The sequence below is a fragment of the Equus quagga genome, chromosome 4 (genome assembly GCF_021613505.1).
Source record: "Equus quagga isolate Etosha38 chromosome 4, UCLA_HA_Equagga_1.0, whole genome shotgun sequence".
Lineage (NCBI taxonomy): Eukaryota > Metazoa > Chordata > Mammalia > Perissodactyla > Equidae > Equus > Equus quagga.
Genome location: NC_060270.1, coordinates 84,569,412 through 84,583,964, shown reverse-complemented (window position 1 = coordinate 84,583,964; position 14,553 = coordinate 84,569,412). Strand labels below are relative to the sequence as shown.

Below are 14,553 nucleotides of genomic sequence, written 5' to 3'. Positions count from 1 at the left end.
CATTTTGTCTTCTCGGTGGCTCTTGTTGGTAGAAAGGCTAGTGATTTTTGTCTTAAAATCTGTGATCAAGCCCTCCCCAGACCCCTTGCTGCTGGCATCCACTGTTTTGTTTTCTGTCTCTATTGTTTTGCCTTTTCCAGAATGTCAAAGAAGTGGAATCATATGGTATGTAGACTTTTGAGCCTGATTTCTTTCACCTGACATACTGCATGCCTGTGTGTTTCTTCATTCAGACCCTTCTCCTGGATCTGTATAATGCCAATGGGCTCAGAAAGGTCCTGAGATCAGGCTGTTACTGCTGTCTCATTTTTTCAAAAAGTGGTTATGACGTTTGCCCCTTAGTTGTACTACCTCCTTTGAGAATTGTGCTCTGCCAGTAATTTTTTTATATCTACAACTGCAGACATCCTCTCTCAGAAACTCTCTTCTCTTCGAATGCGTTCATCAGCCCTTCCTCTACTACTGTGGTATTTTGGTAACAGATGTCTTCCAGCGTTAGTGAAGGTGTAACTTGCGTTTCTTTTCTTTCCTTTTTCTTTTATTTCTTTCTTGTTCTAGTGTGGTTTCCTAAGGAAGAGGTAGCATGTCATTACTTTGCAATTTTAAAACTGTATCTCCATAAACAGGTGTTAAATATAAATTTCTCTAGCAAGTAGCTGCTGCACCTATAATTTACTACTTGATTAAAGGCAAACTATAAGCCAAAGGATGTGGAACCTCTCCAGAGCTGAAATGTCATGAGTTCCAGCACATGCTAAGAAATATCCAACTTTCTTCTGGTGTATCATCATCCCAGCCTTTTCTCTTATGTAACATCTCTTTTGTTTATTCCTTTGAATAATCTTTGGAATTTAATATTCATAATAATTATTAAACATCTATTATTATTTTTAAGTATGCATACTTTTAATTATTAATTATCCTAATAACACAGTATGCTATGCATTTTATAAATAAAACAGTATTGAGGATCAGAGAGTCTAAATAAACTTCTCGAATTTACACGGCTAGTTGGTAGCAGAGCTCTGTCTGAAACCTGCATTTTCTGACTCCGAGTCTATTGCTTTTGACTACATCACAGTTACCTCCACAACTGTATTTACTATGATGAGTTTCAGCTTATAAAACAAATTTGTATACATCATTTAATTGGATTCTGATAACAGTTTAAGTTAGATTAAAAGGAGGTTACCATTAATCCCATTTTATAGGTAAGCTCATTTAATTCCTGAAAAAGATAAAGAATTTTTCAAGGGCAAGCAGTTTTTTCATACTAGAGAATCAAACAAGGGCTCCTGATCCAAAGATAGATATTCTTTCTTTTAAATAACTGTACATCCAACACAACCGTTTTCTTTACTTGAAAGTGCTAAATTTTAGATTTAGAATTGTATGAGTATTTGGTCTATTGTCAGCTATTTGGAATTAGTTATTTTGTAAATATTTGGTATCTTGTATCAGTGAGCTATTGTCACAGTAATGTGCAATAAACACCACAATACTGTGCCATAAATAACCACAATACCTACGTGATCACAACAATATGCATAATTTTTGCTCACAAGTTCTCAGGCCTTCTGAGCATTTCTACGGTCTCGGCTGGGCTTCCTTATACTTTGCGGTCAGTTGCAGGTCATGTAGGTGGCTCTGCTGATCCTGTCAGGCCTCTCTCCCACTCTAGCTATCAGCTAGTCTCTTAAGGTGGATTCAGTTTTCCTCTGCATTTTTTCACTCTGAACATATTTATTCAATGTGCTGATCAGAGCTTCCTAAAGTAGACTCATGTCCATTGAAAACAAAATGGCAAGTGACACCCCTACACCAAGGACAACCAGCTTAGGTTAGCACCCTTCTAAATCTATGACCTGTTATGAATTATGTCTTCCCTGATGCTAGGTGTTGGGGACATCATAATGAGCAAGACAGACAAGATCCCTGTTTTAACAGAGCTTATGATCCAGTGAGGAAGATAGATGACAAACAAGTAAATACTGGTGTTAAAATACATTTCAAAGAGAATAAATAGGCTATGGTAATATAGAATAATGGTGATGGACCTTTATTAGGTAACTGATCAAGGAAGACCTCTTTGAGGAAATGGGATTAATAAGAATAGTAAACCTGGTTGCAGTTGACAAAAACCCAGCTCAAATCAAGTTGAAAGAGTTAACGCATTGGTTTACATATTCAAAGCATGGAAAACTAATAGGAGATTTGAAGAAAGAAACCAGTCTTAGGGATAATTGGAAGTATGGATTTCAACGTCCTTAGGACAAGGTCTCTCCCCAGGTCATCACTATCTCATTCTTTGCGGCTTTTTCTCTTCTACTGCAATATCACAAATAGACTTCTGCAAATTACAAGGACATCAACACTGGCAACACTTGGCCTGGAGATATGTGACCTTGGAAGAAATGAGACTCTTCCCTCCAGCTTGAAGATTTCTCTGGAAATTTACAAACCCATTAGCCTGACTTAGGTCTCACATCCACCTCTTCAGCCACTCACTGTGGACAGGGATGATTATAGCAGCTCACATCCAGAGGATGTGCCTAGACTTAGGATAGGAAAATCAGTTTTCCTAAAGGGGAATATGAAACCTTAACTTCATATCTGTTTTCAAAGCTTCTCTCTTTTCTTCCAACTCAGGCACTGTCCAGACTTAAAAACTAGTGTGGGAATGGTATAGATATGATTTTCTTGGACTGTGAAGAAAGCTACCATCTTCCCTCTTGTGAGGAGCACTTCTTAACTATAAATCCAATAACTCTCTTCATAGAAATCCTCTTTTGTTGGCTCTCTCTCCTTCATGGATCTGAGGGCATGTGATGGGTTAAGAGTAGCACAACTAGTTTTAGCCAACTCTTAGCAATTCCTATAGTGATGTTTCTGAGGTTTGGACTGTCAGCTGAAACTCCCCTAAAACAGAAAATCTCCAATTTTGTCTTTGAATGGCAATAATTCTTGTGTTCTTTAATCAGAATCAGGTATATAGAAATCCAAGGAAGAAAAAGTCATTTATATCTTATTTTAATGAATACATGTAAACTTGTTTTTGAAGTTTCTTTTAAATTTTGGATTAAAAGAAATTACTCGTTTAATACAGAGAATTATATAATAAATTATACTTTTAAATAAATGGATTTTGACCTCAAGCATTTTATTCCACTTACAAAAGTATATAAATATTTTCACAAGCCTATTAAAAATAAATTTATTTTCAGATCCTTTTGAAGCTTTCATCATCTTTTCTATTCGCCATGAGATCAGAAGGATTGATCTTCATAAAAGAGACTATAGTCTACTTGTTCCTGGATTAAGAAACACAATAGCACTTGATTTTCACTTCAATCAAAGTTTACTTTATTGGACAGATGTTGTAGAAGACAGAATATACCGAGGCAAGCTTTCTGAAAGTGGAGGTACAGATATTATAATTTTGACTTAATGTTTAGATTAATTTTTAACTGAAAATTCCAGAGAAACTTCCGTAATAGAAGGAATTTTGATTAATCTTTGGCCTCTGGTTCTTTATCTCCTCACTCATGTATGTAAAACCAAGGATATCAAGTGTATATGTGAACACATGTTGGGGGAAGGGAGCGGTGAAGGCCTTTGCAATTCATTCCATTTTCAAAGTGTGGACTTTTCCATGTACATTTGGTGAGGAAATTTATTGACAAGAACAAAATGACTGCCTTCTGCAGATTAGTAGTCATATTTTTGTGATTTAAGATAACTTTTAATGTGTTTTTTAATGTGTTACCATCTTTCAGCATAATTCCAAGAAATAATGAATTGTTACAAAGACTGCTAATACCAGCTAAATATTTTTGCCATAATTTAACTTATCTCTTTTACTAATCTACCCCTTTCTTACATAGTAAGGCTTTGAGATAAATATAATTCTCTTGAAATAATTCCCCTGAAAATAATTCTCTTGAAAATGTTGGATCTGTGTAGCATTCCAAAAGCAAGATATTTCTATCAAAATCTAAATTCTTCCTTAAGTCACCTTTGCAATTTGGGAAAAATGGTAATATTTAAACACACAATATAATTATAATGTGTGAATTTGTGTCCTGTCTAATATTACAGGACACTGATTTCAAAAGATGGATTTAGATCCATGAGCTTAGATGGTTAACTGTTTAAAAAAAAGCAAAAACAACACACTGTTAAAATATCTCATGAAAACACTGGCAATGTCACAAACTACAAAGAGTTATCCTATTAGAAAAAGCGTCTTTAAAATAAAATTTTTAAAAATTCCAAAAGAAACTAAGGAATAGAAATATAAGAATATTGGTGGACACTACCAAATTGCTTATTTTTATTTAGACCACACTAATGCCTTCTCTTATTTGCAAATGTGTTATATCTTGCAAGTCTTATGACCCCAGAGGGGGTGGGAGACTGTGATTTGAGGTTGTCTTTTTTAAGGTTAAATGCAGTAAAGCTATCTCATCTGTCATGCTTCAAAAAAGAGGAAGAGCTGACTAGCTATAATAATGCGTGTTGCCCCAGGTGGACTTTTTCTCTTCATTCTACCCCTGAAAATCAACATTTGAATTAAATTGCGCTGATTTTAACCAGCACATCATTATTATTCCCCAAATCCCTTGTTCTGCCTAAAAAGTCAAAAACAAGAAATAACTTTTTTGCAATCTCAACATTGTTGTTAGCTCAGAGATGTTTGAAAATTCTATTCTACTGTCACTGAAGGGATTTAAGAGATGAAAAATTTCTGATGGGAATGATCAGTAATTCTAACTTTGGAACCTTCTTGGTTTCCTCTGTGCCAGGTAATAACTTTTGCACTATATTTCTCAAAGTTAGTATGTTTAAAGACTTTGTAATGCTACTAAGTAGGCCTTTTCCTTTGTGCTCAACACGTTCCGTGAATGGGTACAAGTGTTGGTTTTCCCTTTTTTGTAGGTGTCAGTGCGATTGAAGTGGTTGTGGAACATGGCCTGGCTACCCCGGAAGGACTGACAGTTGACTGGATAGCAGGCAACATATACTGGATAGACAGCAATCTGGACCAAATCGAAGTGGCCAAACTAGATGGTTCTTTAAGAACTACACTAATAGCAGGAGCCATGGAACACCCCAGGGCCATTGCTTTGGACCCAAGATATGGGTAAAGAAATTTGCCTTTCACAGATTCACTTTGGCGTAAATAATAATCTTTCAAATTAATATTGAATTCAACTAGCTCATAAAATTATGAATCAAAGTGCTTATTTTGTGCACGTATATATTTGTGTGGATATATATAATTGTGTATGTATTGTGTGTATGTGTGTGTGTGTGTATATGTATATAATTGTATATATATCAACCAGTTTAAGTTTATCACCACAAGTTTAGTTATAGGATTGCTTACATAGGTAATTTTAGAGGACAGAAATGTCTTTTGCATAAATATGGGCATTAGGCCCTATTGGAAGCTATTGCAATTCTATTTTGAAGCAGTAACTTAATGAATTTCTCTTTGACCTGCCAAAGAGCTGCTGTAATTGTTTCTAATGGTTGCAACCCACAGGGCCAGTCTTTGGTCCAAACAGTCACAGACGTTCATCTCCTCACCCTTTATTTATTTTGCATGTACTTGGAGTTAGTTTAAAAGAAAATTGGAAGAAGCTTGAAGGAGTCCAGTGGTGAGAAGCTGACTATGGGGACATTTGAAAGACAAGGCACATGATTCTGGAAAACAAGGTCAAATGTTGAGTAACTCAGGTTATTGCTTGCACTGTGCCGCTGTGTGTTTCTGTGAAAGAGCAGAAGAGAGACCCTGGATTTGGAGCCAGAAAACCAGGGTTCCAGTTCCTGCTCAGTCACTTATTCTCTGGGAAACCTACTGAAGTGTGTTTTCTTCCCTTAGATTTCAGTTTTCTTTTTTGTAAATCAGGTATCATAATATCTTTATCATCAGGTTGTTTTTGAGGAGATAGTAAATATGTAGAAGATAATATGTAACTGATAAATGTGAGAATACTTTATTACTGTTCATTATTTATTTCCTTGGTAATTATTTTGTAAATATAAAACTCTTGTCAAGTCTAAAGGATAGTAGAAAGGAATTTTTCTTTTTTGGCTCTATACCTTAAGTAATACGAACTCCAGGGAGCACCAGTGAGCGGGGGAGTCAGCCAGAAGGGAGTTTAATGAGATGCAGAAGAGAGAAGGGAGCACATTGTATCTAAGTCAGCTTGCTGGCCAAGCTCTCTGGCTTGTGCTCTGGTTTATGCCCAAGACTCAGAAATCAATAGCTTGGGAAGTTTGTTTGTCTTCCTTTTCCTCAGTTCAGACACAGAAGTTAAAGGATGAAGCAGCTTGTCTAGAGCAGGGTTCCAAACCGGCACCCCTCACTGGTGCGTCTGCTTTACCTTCCACAGCATTTTAACTTTATTTGAATTAGTTGCCCAAAATTGAAATATTGAGAGGTTTTGCATACAATGCTGGATTTCTGGTTTCTCTGGAAAACATAGGGAGATCTGGCAACAATGTGCAGAGCAGTAGCTGTATCTTTTACCATAGAGGTGTGTTCTCTAGTTGACACACTTTACCCTTTGCCCATTTCACTCATTACCACTTGTAATAACAATTCACCAGGAAGAGGTGTGCTATGTTTAATAAGAAATTCTCTTTTTTAAACAGACTGTTCTTGAGGTTACAAGTAGATTGCTGATCCTGACCCTTTACTTCCTACAAAAGTTTATCATCAACAGGGGTTTTACCCTCAATGTAACAACCAGTGGTGTGAAACTTTCAGCTATTAAACCTGTCTAAGTTCTACCAGCATCTTATCTGCATGAGAAACTTTCTATATAAGGGAAAGTGAGATTTTGGAGAAAGTTGTAGTTTCAGCATGTATACCAACATGATAGGAAAACTGGGAATGCTTCCGAAATTATAAATGGCATACAGAAATCAAAAACCAAAGTTCCCAGTGTATGAAAATTTTGAAAATATTCTGACCAAACGAAGCAGTGAATCTGGGAGTTGAAGCTTCATTTTCTATAGCTTTGAACTGACAACGCTTAGGATAAACTCATTTCTCTCAGTTTGCTTGGGGAATACACAACCTGAGAGGAGGAAAAGAAAACAGAAACACAGGGATGCACAACCCACAGTTACAATTTAAATGAAAATATCAGACACCATTTCAGTGATATAAGTGGATCTCCAGAAATAAAATATCCTTTAAGAGTTGAAAGTACAGATCGCTAGCCTCTGTGTAGGGAAAACCTGACAATGCTTCTGAGAAAGTTGGTGCCTTCTGTTGCTTATTGCTACTATAAAATTGTGAGGCTAATGAAGATAATTACAGTAGTAATAAATTATTTTTAAAAATGGGTGAAGAAATAACACTTGTAAAATTGTTTCTGGCATAAATGACCAAAGTTCAGATGACAGTACTGTTTCATTCAACTCTAGTAATGAATTAAAAGGTTAACATGTTTGGATATCATGATATGATAGGATTTTTATTCATAAAAATTATTTTATAGAGGATTGACATGATTAAGCTATGAGGTATGTGTAAACACCTTAAAGCCCAGTTGGAGCAATTAAATTTTAAAATGTAGTGCAAATATTAAAATATTTTTGGGTTTATTGGATATTTTGATAAAAAGTTCATAGGTATTTTTAAACATTGGACCTTTCATATGATAAGCTGAGAGCATCATAAAAATAAGTATACACATACATTGACCTGCAAAGCCAAGCTAAGCACAGAAAAAGCAACACTGAAAAATAATTTAACTCAGTTGATTTATTAAACTTACTGCTATTCACATATTCAGAAAAAAGCCATGAAAATTTTCCCTATTTTTCAAATTATTCATAAAATATATAAGGAAGCTGTGACTAAAAGTGATAGGAGTTCTAAGGACATTTAAGTTTCTTTTGAAGATTTTTATATTAGGATAAATTCACTGTATAATCTTTTGAGAAATATGGTTTGTGTAAATGCTATTATCTTTCCTACTAAATAGTAAGCTTTCTGAAGGCAAGCAACGTTGCTTCCAAGTCTGTGAAATCCTTCACCGCTCTTGGCGTATATAATTGTACTCAATAAATGCTTGTTCCATAAGTTAATGCGTAGGTATAAATAGACTTTTGTTTACATGTGACTTACCAGAACTAAGAATACACCTTAAAGAGCGAAGTAAAAAACCATTAATGGGTCACACTATAAACTTTTTACAATAACAAATGAAAAAAAAAGTTTGCAACCTGACGCTTTGCTTCCAAAGCACAGCTGAGAAAACAAAAAAATTAGGCTACAATATTAGCCCCATAAAACATGTTTAAATCATGCAGCTTTCCTACAGCAATCAAGGTCTTTGTGACCTTTTTTACAGACGCCAAAAAAGAAGTGTTTTTAATTGACTACTTCGCCTCCTCAGGACAGAATCCACTGGCCTTCATTTTACATTATAAAACATATTTGCCTCCATGCCACATTCCTTCAGTATTCTGGGTTTTGACCCAGTATTGCAAGTGACAAGTCATTCCAAGATGGTAAATTAAGAGTCTTAAGAGCCATTTTTCCTTCATTCCATTTTAAAGGGATACACTTATAGCTAAGGTGACCTGAAAAAGTACATGAATCTCCTGTAAACATCAAGCTTCTTATTAGGGAGTAACAAGCACCAGGGAGTTCAGAATCTACAGGGCGTGCCCTTCAGTTCCTAAACTTTCCTTGCCTTTATGCTTGTGCAACTGCATGGCATCTCCCTGCTCCATTCCTGGTATTTAGTTTTCCTTTGTCGTAATAACTGGACTCTGCTGTAACAATTGCTATAATCTGGTGGAATCAGATATAGTGATTGTGAAGATTAGCGAGACATCTAAATAAAATTTAATTTTTTCTGGGAGTGTTCCTAAACAAAACTAATAAAGACGCTGTTGGTTTTAGAAGACCTAAAGATTATAGATAAGTAACCTCTTTTTTTCTGCCAAGATCATTTATTTTCACCTTCTGCTGCCTGACCTGATAGATGATAATGGCCCTTTCGTGCCTGTAATGGTACAAGTTGTTCACGGTCCATTGACCCAATTCAATCCTGATACAGACTAACCCGCGAATGCAGGAACTGGAGAATCAGTTGACTGTACTCTCTTTTTTAAAAGCAATTGTGGCTGAACATTTCCATACGTCTTGCAAGAAGAGATATTCAGTCTTTGTATACTTGAAGAAATAATACAATCATTGAAATGTTAATATATTTTAACCATAAAAAGGAAGCAATAAGAGAAAAATTATTCTTTTAAAATATCATATTGTTAAGTATACAAAAGAGTGCCTAGAATTTTATGAAACAATGATCCTTGAAATCAACTTTTAAAATTGATTATAAACTGACTTATGGCAAGGTTAAGAACGTTTTTAGGGGAACTAATTCTAGAACAAGTTATTTTATAAAAAGTGTTGGAAATTTCCCACTTGAATTGATGACAGATTAGGACCACAGTGACCACTACAGAAGAAACAACTCAATGTTGCTATGTTCAGTGAAGAAATAAAGGGATCACTTATTTTAGAATTCCTCAGATTGTCCCAAGCCATATATTTTTGTTCACTGGAAACGTATTTGAGAGTTCACAGTACCCATTTCTGGTAAACCTACATATAGAGAATGCAGAAATTCACGGTTATTGATATGTGAGTTGGAATTGCAGTAACCACATAAAGCAGAGCGAGGTAGAAAATTACCAGGGAGACACCAATTTTCCATTTGTTATACAGGCAAAAGACAAGGCTCCAGAAGTCTTTGGGTCATCAGTTCCAGGTGCAAAGTACAGCCTTGTCTAGATCTCGCTACCTTGTTTGTCAAGGTTTCACCATAAATTTGATTGATGCTATGTTGGTCTTGTTTCTATTTTAAATTTTATTTTTTTTTATTCTAAGTTTAAGGAGAAGCTGACAAATAACAACTGGTGTCAGTGAAAAGATGTGTGTTTCCAAAACTAAATTTGAAGTGAGTCATATAATCCATTTCATATTCATTGTCTTCAAGAAAGACATTTAGCTACTTAACTGAAGAGCCTTCCAGCTATTTATTAATTAACAGGTGTTCCATTGTCTATTTAACTGGCAACATATTATATATGAAATAACTTATAAGCAATACGTATGTATATAAGCAATATATGTTATTTCATGTTGATATTTCCAGATAGTTACTATTTTCTCATACAAGACAATCTTATCTTCAAACATTAGTCTTTCAGAAAAAGATTCCTAACAATAAGATTTTATAAATGTCTTCTGGTACATTTAAAAAATTCTATTTATTTGAGTTAGTTACACTTTTAACGTTTTACGTAGAAATTTTCAAATACACAAAATAGAAGGAATTGTATAAAAAACTCCCTCATATCCATTACCCAGTTTCAACAATTATCAATACATTGTCCTCTGCCATATTAGTGTTCATTTTTATCCTTTCCCAATGGTTTACTTAATTTATTAAATGTTGGTGGCTAAACAATGAATAATTTGGATATTGTTTTTGTAGATGTGTTCCCACCAGCAGGGCTATGGAAACTCCTAAAGCTGCCCATGAAACTAAAACATTTTTCTTAATATAAACTCATTTTTGAGAGACTTTCTATGAGATAAACCCAATCCTATGACCTACTAAATCCTTTTCTCATGGTTTTGTCTCATGCTTACTTCATAAAACTAATCTACCTTCACATACATGCTATTGTAACATTTAAACATTGACATTAGTGTTAATTCTCATTCTGTCTGTCTCTCTGTCTGTCTCTGTCTTTCTCTGTCTCTCTCTCTATCCATGTCTTTAACAGTTTGGAAATACTGAAATTTTGCCTTTAAAAGATATTCTCTATGAATATGTATGTGTGGATGCACATACAAACACAAATCTTTTCTATGTGCTAATCATCCTGTGTGCTAAATTGTTTATATCTATTAACTCTTCAAATGCTCCCTACTACATGTGTACTGTTATAGTTTTCATTTACAAATGAGAAAAAGGAGTCTGAGATTAAGTGTACTTGAGTAAGAGACAGATCCCAACCTTGGTTCCAAGTTTGTCTAACAGAAAAACATACATTGCCACTATTCAAGATGGACACAATCATTTAATAACATTTTTTCAATGTCTAGTGCTTAAGTTGTATATGAACTTTCACTCTTTTCAAGAAGGTCAATATCTGACTTCTCTGTGCACCATACTCCTTTAGCACACATACTGACTAAATTTATTATATAATGTTTTGAATTTTCTTCTAATCATTTCATATTTATAATTCCATGTCCTATAAGAGATTGTATACTTCTCAAAAATTGAAGTCATGGTGAATACTTAGTTTACATCAGTGCACATTTCCTTAAATAAACATAATAAATTTTTTTAAGAAGACTGGTTGAATTCAATTTTTAATTTTGTTCTGGAGAATTATTTCATTTTCCAAAGTAATCTGCCAAATTCTTATACTAAATGATCATTCAAAATAATGGAAGAATCTAAAAATAGCAAGACTAAATATAATTATGATGATGGACAAAATTTATTTTTGCCAATAACTTTACCATTTCTCACCAAAATGTTGTCAGAACTGATAATAGGAAATTTTACTGGACTGTAACTATCTTTCTAGTCCTTTTCATTTTCCCTTCCCAAATCTCCATGCTACTCACTGAGTTCTACTACAAATGTGGAGAAGGCAACTACCATTTATTGATTACCAGCCATGCTCCTACTCTTGTATCAGCTGCTTTCCCTTTATTGTTGTATTTAGTGACATGACATTAAATTGTTATATGTTAAAAGCATGAGAACAGAAGTTAGACTGTCTAGTTTCCTATCTCCTTCTGCCACTTGCTAGCTACGTAACCCTGGTCAAGTAATTTAACTTCTCTAAGCTTGTTTTCTCACCTGTAAAACATGGATAAATTTAGCCATGGATTCAAGATCAATTACATGAGACCATCTATTATATAAAGCACTGAAAATAGTTCTTAGCATATAGTAAGCTCTCAAGAAATATTAGCTAGTTCTAATGATTGTGGAATTGTTATGTAACTATATTGTAAATACTATAGAAACACACATCAGCAGTTAGGCCACTGACAATTAAACATAAACCATCCGTTACCTAATAGCCTTAGAAATCAAATGCATGACATGCAGCACTTAATGCGTGTTCTGTGGAACTGTTTGTGCACCATAAATTTGTGGAGTTATAAATAGCATTTGGTAAAAAAAAAAAAAAACAAAAACAAAAACAAAGACGAAGCTACTCTCTTTAACATATAAAAAGTTGCGTTTTAACAACTGCCTGTTTGCATATATCAAAGTGCATGATTTCCTTCTGTTTTCTCTTTATATCCTCTGTTATATGATCTATTCTATTCGTGTGAATCTGAATATTATCTCCATACTGATGACTTCCAAATTCATGTCTCCAGCCCTGCCTTCTCTGAACTTTACCCTGGCATATCACACAGCTTCCTGGACATCTCCTTTTTGATGTCTTGAAAACTCAAGATCAAAAAAGTAAAAACTAAACTGTTGATTGCTATCCACGCTCATCCACACTCACTTCCCAGCTCTTAAAGTCTGTTCCTCTTCCATTTTTCCCATATCACTTAATGGATTCTCTGCACACTCTCTCCTTGCCCTTACTCTGAGTTTCCTGAAACAAGAAACGAACAGTTACCTATAATTCTGTTCTCTACTTCCAATCATCATCTAGTCGTGGTAATTTTATCTCCAAAATATACCCTGAATCCATTCACTTCTCTCCACTGCCACCACACGACTCCAAACCACTATCACCTTTACCTGGTCGTTTAAAATAACCATCTGACACACCCACGCTCTTGCCTCACTATAATCCATTTATATATGATATCATTAAATATGCTTCTTATTCCCTTGGAATAAAATCTCAAATAATTGCTTTATCATACAAGACCCATAAGATCACCTTGTTCAGCTTCATCTTCTTCCCCTTTCCTTCTCACTCTCCTCATATCTGACATGTGACCTCATTTCTGTTCCTCCAATCGCCCCAATAGGAACTTTATATCTGCTGTTTATTTTGTTTGTCTTGCTTTTTATACGGCTCTCCTCAGCTTTTAGATTACATAACAAAATTTTGCTTCAAAATATCTCAGCAGCAGTAGTGATATATTCATGTGTTTATTTAGTCTGTCTTCACCGGACTTTAAGCCCCGTGAGGGTAGATAATGTGTCCGTTTCTCTTGTGACTGTTCACCTAGCCAGGGCCTAGCGTACAGTAATACTCAATAAGTGTTTGTGGAATGACTGACTGAAACAATAGCAATATTTCTTTTTCTTCAGAATTCTTTTCTGGACAGATTGGGATGCCAATTTTCCTCGCATTGAATCTGCCTCTATGAGTGGTGCTGGGAGAAAAACCATCTATAAAGACATGAAAACCGGGGCTTGGCCTAATGGACTAACTGTGGACCACTTTGAAAAAAGGATAGTTTGGACAGATGCCAGGTTTAAAAATGATCTTTTTTTCTGTATTTCCTGTTACCTTCCTCAGATAGTATTGACAAAATCAAAACATGTCCTGACATGCATGTATCGTGTATACATATATATTGATATTGGTGGTGATTTTTGTTTGTTTTTTTTTTATGATGGCTTTTTTTCTTTCTACAAATCAGATACAGGCCTATAAAATATTTTTATAGAATATTTTTTCTGTTACTTATCTAATTAATATGAGCATATCACTGGACTATTTGAATGAATTTTGATAAACTACCAATGTATTTCTATAGGTCAGATGCTATTTATTCAGCCCTCTATGATGGAACAGGCATGATAGAAATCATCCGAGGCCATGAATACCTTTCTCATCCCTTTGCTGTGTCTCTATATGGGAGCGAGGTCTATTGGACAGACTGGAGGACTAACACACTCTCAAAAGCCAATAAGTGGACAGGGCAGAATGTCAGCGTGATTCAGAAAACCAGTGCACAGCCATTTGACCTTCAGATATACCATCCCAGTCGTCAGCCACAGGGTAAGTGCTGGTTATGAATTAACCACCCAGAAAGTATTTTCATTTTAATCATATAATATTCAAACTGTAAAATAACTTCTGTAAATTAACAGTTATCAATATTTTATATATTTTGTATGATGAAAGTGTTCCAGCCTCTATTTTAATTAATTTAGGAGTCTTTTCTTTCCCTTTTTATTTATTTCACATAGGAATAAATTGAGAAATCTTAGAAATTAACAGTTTTACATCAATCCTCAAATTCATAGTCCCTGCTATTGCATCAATAAAAGATACTGTGGGAAGTTGTAGAAGTTGTCTTCAGATTTGAAATCTATTACCTAAGTATGATCAGTCAATTGGAGGAGAAGACCAAGGACACATTTGTGTTAGCCCCCAAGTAGTCTCTGTGTAGTATATTGAGAGGACAAGGAACGGTGCATAAGAAAGGATCAATTATCTGCTTGAACTTTTCCGTTTTAAGAAAACTGAGTTCTTATGAACATGTGTGTTACCTCTCCC

At 34.8% G+C, this 14,553-nt stretch overlaps 1 protein-coding gene across 1 annotated transcript in view; it reads left to right on the top strand.

The window, feature by feature from the left end:
• LRP1B (LDL receptor related protein 1B) overlaps window positions 1–14,553 on the top strand; it is a 1,825,183-nt gene that overhangs the window by 1,203,196 nt on the left and 607,434 nt on the right. Inside the window, exons 24-27 of the mRNA XM_046659286.1 lie at window positions 3,225–3,422; window positions 4,939–5,143; window positions 13,356–13,520; window positions 13,808–14,052. Coding sequence (XP_046515242.1) covers window positions 3,225–3,422; window positions 4,939–5,143; window positions 13,356–13,520; window positions 13,808–14,052 — 813 coding nt within the window. The remainder of the gene's footprint in view (window positions 1–3,224; window positions 3,423–4,938; window positions 5,144–13,355; window positions 13,521–13,807; window positions 14,053–14,553) is intronic.